Raw genomic sequence first — 16,269 nt, forward strand, 5'->3', positions numbered from 1 at the left:
GCGAGGGGCGCGCGGGTGCGAGAGGGAAGGGAAAACACGTGTTCATAGAGTGTGTACATAGAGTTGCCGTCCACGATTTTTTATCGTTTTACGACTGTCGTGCTTGCCGTTCCCACTGTCACGACAAAGTGTCGTCACTGCAAAAACTGTAGTAGACGACAGTAAATTGTGTCGTTCTAAATGTGAACACCTCCATTTAAACATATAAGCCACGTCATTTAAAACTACACGATTATCTGTCGTCACGACACGGTGGGAACGCGCCCTAAATAGCAATTCTCGCAACGATCCAGCCTCCAAATACACGCGGACCCAACTCCGCACATGGTCCTTCGAGCCGGATATTATGAACGGGATTAGCGGACTTAAATCAGAGGAACAGGCCGCAATGCAATTCGCGGAAAGAGAGGATAGTTATGACTCTATGGTTGGGTACATGTCATTTGACAGATGGAAAAGTCTAGCTATCTTTTTCATGCTCATACTTAAAGGGACTCCTCTATGGATTATCAATTTCCCATATAAGATAGGTGTCAGATGAGGTCCAGGTCTTTTCCAGCTTGAGAGGAGGACCAATTCTTTTCAATATCCTATGCAATTTTAACAAGAATGTATGATGTCTATCATTGATTTCTTCTGGAAGTAATTTTTATAACTTGATTGTCCCCCTGACCCATTATTTCTAATTTGCCTGCGATTTTCTCTGCGATCAACAGTAGCAGGCACACCGTCCAGACCGTCCAGCCTTTTTGCCGTAATCCTTCGATTCCCCCCAGATGCCTCGTCCATATCTCTGGAGACTCTTTGAAGGAGTCTCCGGACACCTCTGGCAGAAAGAAACTATCCGCCAAGTAAATAAACGACTTCTCGAACATTTCGTACGTCCGTGATATGCAATTCTTAAATCCAAATAGGTTGTCTATCATCTGAAAAATTCCTTTGGCGTCGTCCTCTCTCATATTGGAATTCCATTTTTGAAAATCCAAGCTGGAATACCTTATATTTCCGAAGATTTTCCTGGCCTTTTTCTTGGAATCCTTAGTGAATTTTATCTGATTCTTGGTTAATGTGATTGCAGTATCAGTCATCGTCACTTCGTGAAAATACGGAATTATGTGTTCTGATATAAGTGCTTCAGTTAAGACTACATACATCCTCTTGTGCAATGTCAATAAACCAAACATTCTTGCCTTTATCTTACCTTCCCTTTCCTTCGGGCAAACCCCTACGACTCTTTCTTGTTGAGGAAATCCTTTAAGGTCAATGTCCCTTAAGAAGACTTCGGGGTCTGATAAGTTTGATTGGAGCCATTGTACTACGACTGATCGTGCCTCCGAAAACCCTATATTATAAGTCTTTTGAATTGCATTTATTAAGTCTGCTTTATTTAGCGACATTGATTTGTCAGATAACATTTGCAATATGTCAAGTTTAGGATCAATGGGGAAAGTCTTTTCAAACTTGACTAATCCCCAATTACTGAGTTGTTCTCGTGGGAGGGTCGGAGGGGCAGTTCCCTTTCTGTAGGCTACAGATATTGGATGCAACGAATTCAAAGCGCTTAACGACACATTGGGCCAACTCCCGTGTTTTTTCCAATACCTTTTCACAAAAGTTTCCGCAAACTTCCCGGTAACAGCTTGTATAGTTTGTGTATGTCCGTGTCTATATTGCTTCGCTATTTCTTGTAAAGCTATTACCCCTGCCACTGGATTAATGATAGGGTGTCCTCATAATCTGTATAAACCATAAGCCTGGGAGACTTTATGAGGAGAACTGTCATAGAGAGACAGGATAAGCTCAATACCTTCTTCTAATGATGCTCTATCTTCAAGTGATTTGTTGGACGAATTTGATATGAGATAATAATAATAATATAATATAATATAATATGTGGGGACATCTCACACACGGCCATCCGACCCCAAGCTAGGTAGAACCTGTGTTATGGGTGTCGGACAGCTGATATATCTACACAAATACATAGATAGATACATATTGAATATATAAACGACAACCAGACACAAGGCAAACACAAATGCTCATCACACAAATGTTTGCCCTGGGCGGGATTCGAACCCGCGGCCCTCAGCTTCGGAAGCAGCTTCACTACCGCCTTAGCTACGGTGCCGAGAGATCCTGCTGAAATTCTCCCAATGGATGGGGGTCACTTGATATTAAAACCGAGATAATATCTATCACTATTATGTCCTCTTAAGAGTCTGTCTCCCCAGTTTAGGACAGAAGTCAACTCCTCAGGAGGCAAGTAATTAGAAACATGGAGAGTTTCAGCTAATACTGCGGATAGATAGAGGACATATCTTTGGCTGCAGATATCCGAGATCATGAGAATGTGATCCCTGTTGAGTAGGAACTTCCCATGTGGGGATTTTATGATAATGAGACTCTTTTGGAATATTATCTGATAGATGTCCTTGTCCTCCCAGGACTGTGTCAACTTCTTGAAGACCTCTTTGAGGAATATTGTAAAGCGTGTACAGCGTGGGTCGCTTTGCATGACACCCTTTTCAATCGGAAACGTTGGACCAGTACCAGGTTTTTCCAATTTCACGTTGGCTGAGTTGTTTATGTAGAGAGTACCTACGAGTTCGACGATGTATAGATGAATAGGCTCCGTACCTTGGCAAAACATTACAGCACACGTATCATAATAAATAAAAAGTTTCAGAAACTTACCGAAATCTTTTCTTTCCTTTTCCTCCAACTTGTCAAAATTAGGTTCAAAAACGCAACAAATTTCTCTCCACGCGGCTAATTTCAAACCTTTGTCTTTATAAATGTCTAAAGTTTTGTCCCAAAGGACAGCCCTTTGTTCCACAAGTGGAATTAAAACTTCCGGTGTTATATTATTAGCCATTGTTATACGTCCACCATGCGCAGGAGTCTGACAAGTTCTAACACGCACAAAGCAAACCGAGTACAGACGCGAGGGGCGCGCGGGTGCGAGAGGGAAGGGAAAACACGTGTTCATAGAGTGTGTACATAGAGTTGCCGTCCACGATTTTTTATCGTTTTACGACTGTCGTGCTTGCCGTTCCCACTGTCACGACAAAGTGTCGTCACTGCAAAAACTGTAGTAGACGACAGTAAATTGTGTCGTTCTAAATGTGAACACCTCCATTTAAACATATAAGCCACGTCATTTAAAACTACACGATTATCTGTCGTCACGACACGGTGGGAACGCGCCCTAAATAGCAATTCCCGCAACGATCCAGCCTCCAAATACACGCGGACCCAACTCCGCACATGGTCCTTCAAGCCGGATATTATGAACGGGATTAGCGGACTTAAATCAGAGGAACAGGCCGCAATGCAATTCGCGGAAAGAGAGGATAGTTATGACTCGATGGTTGGGTACATGTCATTTGACAGATGGAAAAGTCTAGCTATCTTTTTCATGCTCATACTTAAAGGGACTCCTCTATGGATTATCAATTTCCCATATAAGATAGGTGTCAGATGAGGTCCAGGTCTTTTCCAGCTTGAGAGGAGGACCAATTCTTTTCAATATCCTATGCAATTTTAACAAGAATGTATGATGTCTATCATTGATTTCTTCTGGAAGTAATTTTTATAACTTGATTGTCCCCCTGACCCATTATTTCTAATTTGCCTGCGATTTTCTCGGCGATCAACAGTAGCAGGCACACCGTCCAGACCGTCCAGCCTTTTTGCCGTAATCCTTCGATTCCCCCCAGATGCCTCGTCCATATCTCTGGAGACTCTTTGAAGGAGTCTCCGGACACCTCTGGCAGAAAGAAACTATCCGCCAAGTAAATAAACGACTTCTCGAACATTTCGTACGTCCGTGATATGCAATTCTTAAATCCAAATAGGTTGTCTATCATCTGGAAAATTCCTTTGGCGTCGTCCTCTCTCATATTGGAATTCCATTTTTGAAAATCCAAGCTGGAATACCTTATATTTCCGAAGATTTTCCTGGCCTTTTTCTTGGAATCCTTAGTGAATTTTATCTGATTCTTGGTTAATGTGATTGCAGTATCAGTCATCGTCACTTCGTGAAAATACGGAATTATGTGTTCTGATATAAGTGCTTCAGTTAAGACTACATACATCCACTTGTGCAATGTCAGTAAACCAAACATTCTTGCCTTTATCTTACCTTCCCTTTCCTTCGGGCAAACCCCTACGACTCTTTCTTGTTGAGGAAATCCTTTAAGGTCAATGTCCCTTAAGAAGACTTCGGGGTCTGATAAGTTTGATTGGAGCCATTGTACTACGACTGATCGTGCCTCCGAAAACCCTATATTATAAGTCTTTTGAATTGCATTTATTAAGTCTGCTTTATTTAGCGACATTGATTTGTCAGATAACATTTGCAATATGTCAAGTTTAGGATCAATGGGGAAAGTCTTTTCAAACTTGACTAATCCCCAATTACTGAGTTGTTCTCGTGGGAGGGTCGGAGGGGCAGTTCCCTTTCTGTAGGCTACAGATATTGGATGGAACGAATTCAAAGCGCTTAACGACACATTGGGCCAACTCCCGTGTTTTTTCCAATACCTTTTCACAAAAGTTTCCGCAAACTTCCCGGTAACAGCTTGTATAGTTTGTGTATGTACGTGTCTATATTGCTTCGCTATTTCTTGTAAAGCTATTACCCCTGCCACTGGATTAATGATAGGGTGTCCTCATAATCTGTATAAACCATAAGCCTGGGAGACTTTATGAGGAGAACTGTCATAGAGAGACAGGATAAGCTCAATACCTTCTTCTAATGATGCTCTATCTTCAAGTGATTTGTTGGACGAATTTGATATGAGATCCTGCTGAAATTCTCCCAATGGATGGGGGTCACTTGATATTAAAACCGAGATAATATCTATCACTATTATGTCCTCTTAAGAGTCTGTCTCCCCAGTTTAGGACAGAAGTCAACTCCTCAGGAGGCAAGTAATTAGAAACATGGAGAGTTTCAGCTAATACTGCGGATAGATAGAGGACATATCTTTGGCTGCAGATATCCGAGATCATGAGAATGTGATCCCTGTTGAGTAGGAACTTCCCATGTGGGGATTTTATGATAATGAGACTCTTTTGGAATATTATCTGATAGATGTCCTTGTCCTCCCAGGACTGTGTCAACTTCTTGAAGACCTCTTTGAGGAATATTGTAAAGCGTGTACAGCGTGGGTCGCTTTGCATGACACCCTTTTCAATCGGAAACGTTGGACCAGTACCAGGTTTTTCCAATTTCACGTTGGCTGAGCTGTTTATGTAGAGAGTACCTACGAGTTCGACGATGTATAGATGAATAGGCTCCGTACCTTGGCAAAACATTACAGCACACGTATCATAATAAATAAAAAGTTTCAGAAACTTACCGAAATCTTTTCTTTCCTTTTCCTCCAACTTGTCAAAATTAGGTTCAAAAACGCAACAAATTTCTCTCCACGCGGCTAATTTCAAACCTTTGTCTTTATAAATGTCTAAAGTTTTGTCCCAAAGGACAGCCCTTTGTTCCACAAGTGGAATTAAAACTTCCGGTGTTATATTATTAGCCATTGTTATACGTCCACCATGCGCAGGAGTCTGACAAGTTCTAACACGCACAAAGCAAACCGAGTACAGACGCGAGGGGCGCGCGGGTGCGAGAGGGAAGGGAAAACACGTGTTCATAGAGTGTGTACATAGAGTTGCCGTCCACGATTTTTTATCGTTTTACGACTGTCGTGCTTGCCGTTCCCACTGTCACGACAAAGTGTCGTCACTGCAAAAACTGTAGTAGACGACAGTAAATTGTGTCGTTCTAAATGTGAACACCTCCATTTAAACATATAAGCCACGTCATATAAATGATTTCTATTCTATTCTATTCTATTCATTTAAAACTACACGATTATCTGTCGTCACGACACGGTGGGAACGCGCCCTAAATAGCAATTCTCGCAACGATCCAGCCTCCAAATACACGCGGACCCAACTCCGCACATGGTCCTTCGAGCCGGATATTATGAACGGGATTAGCGGACTTAAATCAGAGGAACAGGCCGCAATGCAATTCGCGGAAAGAGAGGATAGTTATGACTCTATGGTTGGGTACATGTCATTTGACAGATGGAAAAGTCTAGCTATCTTTTTCATGCTCATACTTAAAGGGACTCCTCTATGGATTATCAATTTCCCATATAAGATAGGTGTCAGATGAGGTCCAGGTCTTTTCCAGCTTGAGAGGAGGACCAATTCTTTTCAATATCCTATGCAATTTTAACAAGAATGTATGATGTCTATCATTAATTTCTTCTGGAAGTAATTTTTATAACTTGATTGTCCCCCTGACCCATTATTTCTAATTTGCCTGCGATTTTCTCTGCGATCAACAGTAGCAGGCACACCGTCCAGACCGTCCAGCCTTTTTGCCGTAATCCTTCGATTCCCCCCAGATGCCTCGTCCATATCTCTGGAGACTCTTTGAAGGAGTCTCCGGACACCTCTGGCAGAAAGAAACTATCCGCCAAGTAAATAAACGACTTCTCGAACATTTCGTACGTCCGTGATATGCAATTCTTAAATCCAAATAGGTTGTCTATCATCTGAAAAATTCCTTTGGCGTCGTCCTCTCTCATATTGGAATTCCATTTTTGAAAATCCAAGCTGGAATACCTTATATTTCCGAAGATTTTCCTGGCCTTTTTCTTGGAATCCTTAGTGAATTTTATCTGATTCTTGGTTAATGTGATTGCAGTATCAGTCATCGTCACTTCGTGAAAATACGGAATTATGTGTTCTGATATAAGTGCTTCAGTTAAGACTACATACATCCTCTTGTGCAATGTCAATAAACCAAACATTCTTGCCTTTATCTTACCTTCCCTTTCCTTCGGGCAAACCCCTACGACTCTTTCTTGTTGAGGAAATCCTTTAAGGTCAATGTCCCTTAAGAAGACTTCGGGGTCTGATAAGTTTGATTGGAGCCATTGTACTACGACTGATCGTGCCTCTGAAAACCCTATATTATAAGTCTTTTGAATTGCATTTATTAAGTCTGCTTTATTTAGCGACATTGATTTGTCAGATAACATTTGCAATATGTCAAGTTTAGGATCAATGGGGAAAGTCTTTTCAAACTTGACTAATCCCCAATTACTGAGTTGTTCTCGTGGGAGGGTCGGAGGGGCAGTTCCCTTTCTGTAGGCTACAGATATTGGATGGAACGAATTCAAAGCGCTTAACGACACATTGGGCCAACTCCCGTGTTTTTTCCAATACCTTTTCACAAAAGTTTCCGCAAACTTCCCGGTAACAGCTTGTTTAGTTTGTGTATGTCCGTGTCTATATTGCTTCGCTATTTCTTGTAAAGCTATTACCCCTGCCACTGGATTAATGATAGGGTGTCCTCATAATCTGTATAAACCATAAGCCTGGGAGACTTTATGAGGAGAACTGTCATAGAGAGACAGGATAAGCTCAATACCTTCTTCTAATGATGCTCTATCTTCAAGTGATTTGTTGGACGAATTTGATATGAGATCCTGCTGAAATTCTCCCAATGGATGGGGGTCACTTGATATTAAAACCGAGATAATATCTATCACTATTATGTCCTCTTAAGAGTCTGTCTCCCCAGTTTAGGACAGAAGTCAACTCCTCAGGAGGCAAGTAATTAGAAACATGGAGAGTTTCAGCTAATACTGCGGATAGATAGAGGACATATCTTTGGCTGCAGATATCCGAGATCATGAGAATGTGATCCCTGTTGAGTAGGAACTTCCCATGTGGGGATTTTATGATAATGAGACTCTTTTGGAATATTATCTGATAGATGTCCTTGTCCTCCCAGGACTGTGTCAACTTCTTGAAGACCTCTTTGAGGAATATTGTAAAGCGTGTACAGCGTGGGTCGCTTTGCATGACACCCTTTTCAATCGGAAACGTTGGACCAGTACCAGGTTTTTCCAATTTCACGTTGGCTGAGCTGTTTATGTAGAGAGTACCTACGAGTTCGACGATGTATAGATGAATAGGCTCCGTACCTTGGCAAAACATTACAGCACACGTATCATAATAAATAAAAAGTTTCAGAAACTTACCGAAATCTTTTCTTTCCTTTTCCTCCAACTTGTCAAAATTAGGTTCAAAAACGCAACAAATTTCTCTCCACGCGGCTAATTTCAAACCTTTGTCTTTATAAATGTCTAAAGTTTTGTCCCAAAGGACAGCCCTTTGTTCCACAAGTGGAATTAAAACTTCCGGTGTTATATTATTAGCCATTGTTATACGTCCACCATGCGCAGGAGTCTGACAAGTTCTAACACGCACAAAGCAAACCGAGTACAGACGCGAGGGGCGCGCGGGTGCGAGAGGGAAGGGAAAACACGTGTTCATAGAGTGTGTACATAGAGTTGCCGTCCACGATTTTTTATCGTTTTACGACTGTCGTGCTTGCCGTTCCCACTGTCACGACAAAGTGTCGTCACTGCAAAAACTGTAGTAGACGACAGTAAATTGTGTCGTTCTAAATGTGAACACCTCCATTTAAACATATAAGCCACGTCATTTAAAACTACACGATTATCTGTCGTCACGACACGGTGGGAACGCGCCCTAAATAGCAATTCTCGCAACGATCCAGCCTCCAAATACACGCGGACCCAACTCCGCACATGGTCCTTCGAGCCGGATATTATGAACGGGATTAGCGGACTTAAATCAGAGGAACAGGCCGCAATGCAATTCGCGGAAAGAGAGGATAGTTATGACTCTATGGTTGGGTACATGTCATTTGACAGATGGAAAAGTCTAGCTATCTTTTTCATGCTCATACTTAAAGGGACTCCTCTATGGATTATCAATTTCCCATATAAGATAGGTGTCAGATGAGGTCCAGGTCTTTTCCAGCTTGAGAGGAGGACCAAATTCTTTTCAATATCCTATGCAATTTTAACAAGAATGTATGATGTCTATCATTGATTTCTTCTGGAAGTAATTTTTATAACTTGATTGTCCCCCTGACCCATTATTTCTAATTTGCCTGCGATTTTCTCGGCGATCAACAGTAGCAGGCACACCGTCCAGACCGTCCAGCCTTTTTGCCGTAATCCTTCGATTCCCCCCAGATGCCTCGTCCATATCTCTGGAGACTCTTTGAAGGAGTCTCCGGACACCTCTGGCAGAAAGAAACTATCCGCCAAGTAAATAAACGACTTCTCGAACATTTCGTACGTCCGTGATATGCAATTCTTAAATCCAAATAGGTTGTCTATCATCTGGAAAATTCCTTTGGCGTCGTCCTCTCTCATATTGGAATTCCATTTTTGAAAATCCAAGCTGGAATACCTTATATTTCCGAAGATTTTCCTGGCCTTTTTCTTGGAATCCTTAGTGAATTTTATCTGATTCTTGGTTAATGTGATTGCAGTATCAGTCATCGTCACTTCGTGAAAATACGGAATTATGTGTTCTGATATAAGTGCTTCAGTTAAGACTACATACATCCACTTGTGCAATGTCAATAAACCAAACATTCTTGCCTTTATCTTACCTTCCCTTTCCTTCGGGCAAACCCCTACGACTCTTTCTTGTTGAGGAAATCCTTTAAGGTCAATGTCCCTTAAGAAGACTTCGGGACCATAAGGCAATATACCTAATATGTGTTGGCCCATGGCTAGAGTTGTTAAGTTATTTCCAGGCCATGACGGTAAAGTAAGAGCAGTAGAGGTTAGAACGCCTAACCATAAAACCCATCATCGGTCTATACACAAAATCTGTATTCTGCCTATTGAAGATAATAACTAATGTAAATAAGTAGTTCTCATGTATTTATTGTTGCTTTTCGCTGGCACTACACACTCTAGTTAGAGATGTATAAATACTGTTTTAGGGCTGACACTAGCAGCTTATTTGGGCACGCGAACCAAAATATATAGTTTTAGTTTAGTTCGTAGTGTTAAGAATTCATTAAAAACACGAATGTTGTATTTAACATAGTGTAATGTAACAATTTAACTTGGTTATTCTTAGGGTTATGTACCATTCCAAGAAAATATTTCCTAGGACTAAGAATTTATCAGTAACTCCAACTGTGTATGTATTTAACTTTTTATAAAGTACTAATTAGCTTTGTAATTCTTAGGGTTATGTACCATCCCAAGAACATTATTTCGTAGGGCTAAGAATGTTACTTCGAGATTTAATTATAAGTATAAAACTGCTACCTACTATCTAAAAATTTATTTTATTTTATTTTTTTATTTTATTTTATTTAGAAAACCAACAGCGTTTTACATTGTTTACTTAACATAACATATTACTTATGATAAGGCTAATTATAGGTTTCCCTGGAATACATTAAGATGTAAAGGTGCACATTTTACTTAAAAAGTACTTAAAATCTACTGATCAAAGAGCAATAATAAAAAGCAAGCAATAACTTATTTTGTAGGTAGGAAATTATAAATATATATAAAAAATAGATATGGATGTAAATATATAATAGAAACTTAACTAAAAATAACGAATATAGTTATATACATATATAAATACTATATACACACATATATATACATATACTAAGAATATATACAAAATTATATCATATCAATAAAAGCATAACATATTAAAAATACATACATTAAGAGACTGATTGATAAAATAAACTGTAAAAGCATGAAGTCAGCGGAAAAACCATGAAAAATAATATAAAAATAAATAAATAATAAATAAATATGTGGGGACATCTCACACACGGCTATCCGACCCCAAGCTAGGCAGAACCTGTGTTATGGGTGTCGGACAGCTGATATATCTACACAAATACATAGATAGATAGATACTAAATATAAATATCAACACCCAAGACCCGAGTACAAATATCTGTCTTTAAACAAATATCTGCCCCAGCCGGGAATCGAACCCGGGACCATCGGCTCAGTAGTCAGGTCACTAACCACTACGCCATTCGGTCGTCTAAGGTGAACTATACATTTGCACATACAATAATATATAAGTGACTACTTTAAAAACAAATTAAAAGACAATAACGCCATGACTGCAGCAAACAAACCAAATACTGTAACTTTAGTAACATAACAAAACGCTAAGACATGCTCGTGAGATTGGTGATGTGATGTTTGAATACTGCTTTGTTATGTATAAATAGGTCAATATCTTTATATTTCTTATTGTAAGTGCGTGCAATGCGTACCAGCGTGGCATTGGCGGCATAGTTAGTAGAGCGGTAGGACGCATGCAGCAGGGGCGTGACGCGAGTGCGGCGACGCGGCGCGCACAGCGAAACCCGCGCCAGCAGCCCGGGGCAGTCCACACGGCCGCGCAGGATGTCATACAGGAGACACATGTCGAGCACGGTGCGTCTGTCCTCTAAGTTCATCAAGCCATATTCACGACAACCACTCTCATAAGAGCCCGGAGAGTTCCGGAAACGATAATTCAGATGGTTGACAAATTTCTTTTGAACACGTTCAATCTGATCTTTGTAACATTGGTAGTCAGGTGACCATACAGGGCTCGCATATTCTAAAATGCTGCGCACGTAAGAGCAATACACCGTTTTAAGGGATGAAATATTTTTGAAATGGGCACAAGCACGTAATGTGAACCCTAAAGAGCGGTATGCTTTTTGAGTAATATAAGTAACGTGGTCTGACATAGACATCTTAGCATCTAAATGAACCCCCAAGTCACGAATAAGACTGCATCTCTGCACATCTGTCCCGTTAAAATTATATGTAAAAGTTAAGGGTTTTATTTTACGGGTAAATGATATACACATACATTTGCTAGCATTGACTGTAATATTGTTAGATGAATAATAAGTGCAGAGGTTGTTCAAATCGTTTTGAATATTAACACAATCCGTGTGATTCCTAACTTTACAGAATATTTTCTTGTCATCTGCGTACAACAAGTGTTCAGAGAAGTTAAAGCAATTACCTATGTCAAACAAGTACGCGTTGTAAAGTAGGGGACCCAGATGCGAGCCCTGAGGAACACCTGTAGGTATCCCAACAAAGTCTGATCTAAACCCACCAACCACTACCGCTTGCGAGCGATTTTCAAGATATGACGCAACCCAACGCAACAGATCACCATGGATGCCTAAAAGTTGAAGTTTGTGGATGAGGATGACGTGGTCCACACGATCGAAAGCCTTTTCGAAATCAGTGTAGATCACGTCAACCTGACCTCCGCCATCCATATTTTCGAGAACAAACTCGGAGAAAGAGACAAGATTTGTAATTGTAGAGCGCTTGCGGGTAAACCCATGTTGATTGTCTGCTATGCCTTGATGTACAATTGGATAAACAGCGTTATGTACTAACTTTTCGAAAATTTTAGGGATCGTATTTAATATTGAGATACCGCGGTAGTGTTCCACTTTAGTTTTTGAACCCTTTTTGTGCAAAGGCAAGATATGGGCACGTTTCCAGATGAGAGGGAAATAACCTTCCTTAAGAGAACGATTAAAAATTGTAGTCACGGGTAGTGCTAGAGCTTTAGCACAGGCTTTCCAAAATAATGGCGGAATGCCATCGCTACCTGCGCCCTTAGAATCGTCTAACTTGAGGAGCGAAGCTTCAACGGCGGAAATCGGAATTAGGAGGGATGAAATAGTTCCACACTTATTTGCAGTAAGAGAAGTGTTCAGCACTGACATATCAATGCTCGTAGTCGGTGTCCCGAAGACACTATGAAAAAATTGATTAAATGCGTTACAAATCTCGACTCCGTCGCAATACATCTTGGTACCATAAGTCATCCTCTTCGGATAGTTAGAGTTTCCTTTTAAGTTTTTTAAAAAGCTCCAAAAAGCTTTGGGGTTATCGTTTAAATTTTTCTCAGTACTAGTAGTACTGCCTCTTTTCAAAAATAAAGGCCCATTCTCATCCCATTGGACATAAGGTAGATTAAAATCCCCTATCAACATGTAGTGCACATCCGGAGAAACAGCAAGAATATTTTTTAAAGTACTGGAAATTAATTCAATATCGATGGGTTGGCGCCTAGTGTCGGCCTGGCTCGGCGGTACATAAACAGTACTAATATATAAGTCAGAGCTGGCTGACAACACCCGTGACGGAAATATAATAGTGAGCATTTCAGTCGGAGGGCCCGGGTCCACCTCGTACCTAGTAGCACATAGATACTTCTTGGTAAGGATCATAACGCCACCGCCTGAGGACTTACCACACGCTAGAAGATTACGATCATTACGAAATACGTCGTATCTATCATCACAAAGCTCGCCATCATAGATGCCAGCATGGAGCCATGTTTCCGTTATAATGATAACGTCAAAGTCGTTACATAATATATTTTGTTTCAATTGGAAACATTTAGTACGTAGCCCGCGTGTATTTTGGTAAAATATGCTTAGTTTACGGGCACTTGAATTTTTTAAAATACTATTCATAACGATAGGCAGTTATAACTTATCAAGCATAGCATGCACAAATAAAAAAATAATAAAATAAAATTGAATTGCACCATTAAGGCACTCGCTTAAATGTCTAATAAAGTGAAAAGAACACATCGAGCCGCACAGGCTGTGAGAAGTTGTGATAAAATATGATAGGCTGCGCGCTAAACAAATGTACTGATTGAATGTGCAAGCGATAAGAACATAATAGAAGCAGTAGTAGTAAGTATATGATGAAGGTACAATCAAAATATCGTGGCTTTCGTCTATTACAAAAATGTACAGTCAGGTTATTGAAATGATGAGCATGAATCATGCACGTGAAAATATGTAAGTATGTATAAAATATATAAGCGATTTGAGAAATAGATATATATAATAAATACAAGTATATACTTGTTATTGATAAAGTATACATATGATAATAGATGTAAATAATTAACATCAATGAATACAATTCATAAGGCGGAAGAAAACGCCCACTAATTTTGCGAATAAGTTTGCATGGAATGCTCGTCAAAGAATAGTTATCAATCGTTAAGGACAAGTCACAAGAAGCAGTAATCAGATAAAGAGAAAGCAGACACCTCAAGCTATTTTCTTCACATCCTCTTCCGAAAATATTCTTATTGCTGGGGAGGTATCGTTCTTCCTCACCGCTATCCTTCCGTTTTTTAACCAGACATATTGGTATTGCTTCAACTTGGCAGTGTCCTTGCAAATCTTCAACAGGTGCTTATTATATATTGTAAGGTGTTCGTTGACATATATTGGTTTCGGCACTCCAGGGAAGCCTAACGCATCAGTTAACAACCGGTGTTTGCGCATGCAGGAGATAAGATTGTCCTTGATAAGACGAGAGCTCAATTTCGCAATAATGACTCTGGGACGACCTTGCACTTTAGTTCTCGGTGTTACGCGGTGTACATGTAAAATGTCATTCTGAGCAATATCAACGCCAACCTTCTTTCCAATTTCGGTAACAAAAGCAAGTAAATTCTCATCCTTAGACTCGGGTATGCCTATGATCTCGACGTTCAAAAGACGCTCCCTTTGGTCATTAGAATTGATCTCTAGTTTTAGAGACTTGTTCTGCTTCTTTACTTCAAGCAATTCCAATTCAATGCTAGAAAGTTTCTTGGTGACTTCTGATAAATCTTCCATCCTTTTTATAATATCATCGTACTGATCACTTACAAATTGAGATGATGCTTTTATTGTGGATATTTCTAAGTTCAGGTTATTGTACTTTAGATCTAGATTCTTTATGGACTTATTAATGTCTACATAATCTTTGCAATTTCGTTTTTCATCTCTTGAGAACTTTCAGCTATTTTTGACAATTCGGTTCTAATAATGTTATTGAGATTGTCATTTATCTGAAATAGTTCTTTCTCAAATCCCGATTTCCACGAAGTAAGAGTGCCCGTGATCTCCTTAGTAAATTTATCGAAACACTCAGAGAAGTCATCCTCACGCTTCCTTTTATCAACTCTAGTATGATGTGCGAGTTCCGGGTTGGAACCAAACTGCTTACCAGGTGAGCGGAGCATCTTTGGAGACGTTCGTAACTGCGACTAGTTAATCTTTGAACACACGTGACGTACTTGCTTCGGGCACTTGCAGAGAGGGATAGAAAGATCCTCTATTGCTATAGATGGCAGAGACGAATAAAGCACAAACGTAATAAGGCTTAATTACTGAGAAGTTAAGGTATATTTTAAATTAACTGGTATTTTATAATAATGAATAAATAATGTGCACCAGAGAGGCACGTCTACACGAGAGCGTAGCACAGCGAGGAAAAAAAAGTAAAAAATATTAATTAAATGTTTATAACTAACTTATATATCAAAAATACAATCCACTATCGAAAGTAAAACTAGGTTTGTGTAAACAGTATGATTTATTAATATTACTAGATTTTCATGTACAGTATGATTTATTACTTTACATAGACTTTTGTAAACAAGTATTAATTCGTTCTGGTGTAGTGGCAGCATGTTGCAATTATTAAATGTATCAACACAAAAGTCCATAGACTAACTAATTTTAAGTACTAATATTGGTAGTACTGTAAACTGTTAGGCTTCCGGTTTCCTTCTCAATAAACGTGCGAACGTGTATCAATACAGAATTGTGGTTTAATTCAGTAAATAGCAATTCCCGCAACGATCCAGCCTCCAAATACACGCGGACCCAACTCCGCACAACTATCCAACTAAGATTTACTTCTTATTCGGATAGTATATTGGCTCCTGTGTAAATCGGGTCTTCGCAACCCGAATGAAATCAATTATGTTAGTCCATTCCGGACTTGTTCATATTCTTGGATCATAATCGAATTGGTATTTAAGACTGGTGTACGCTTTGGTCCACCGGTCCCGTGGGGATATATTTTTAATATCGCTAACTTCGTAAACACGAAGTTCGCGAGTGCCGCATGATGCGACATTTGCACTGGACCGAACTCACTTAATTTAGAGGAAGGAAAGGTGTGCGGGGAGCCAACAAGCGGGCGTGTGATTGGCTAATTCATGATCGCGCTAGAAAGCATCGGCACTAGATAGTGATGCGACACCAAAATCACAGAGTTAGCAACTTATCGATACATAGTCATAGCGAATCAATTCCAACGAAAGACCTGTGATTTTCCGAACTACAAATGATGATGGGCACCAATATATGGAAGCTGGGCCCAGCACCAATAGAAATGAGTGATACGTCGTTGAAAAGGTATTTTTTTGCAGAATATGAATAACGGAAGCGCTAGTCTTGATTTACTGTCCAATCAGAGTAATCGTACCTTGAAAGTTTTTATATTTTATTTCTGTAATTTTAATGGT

At 39.8% G+C, this 16,269-nt stretch overlaps 1 protein-coding gene across 1 annotated transcript; it reads right to left on the minus strand.

Annotated features, from left to right (window-relative positions):
• Nucleotides 1-14,011: 14,011 nt before the first annotated feature.
• LOC125489521 lies at nt 14,012-14,587 on the minus strand. Its single transcript, XM_048625533.1, has one exon. It carries the CDS (start codon nt 14,585-14,587, stop codon nt 14,012-14,014), a length of 576 nt encoding a protein of 191 aa, XP_048481490.1.
• Nucleotides 14,588-16,269: the final 1,682 nt, after the last annotated feature.

This window comes from Plutella xylostella, chromosome 14, assembly GCF_932276165.1.
Source record: "Plutella xylostella chromosome 14, ilPluXylo3.1, whole genome shotgun sequence".
NCBI classification, from domain to species: Eukaryota; Metazoa; Arthropoda; class Insecta; order Lepidoptera; family Plutellidae; genus Plutella; species Plutella xylostella.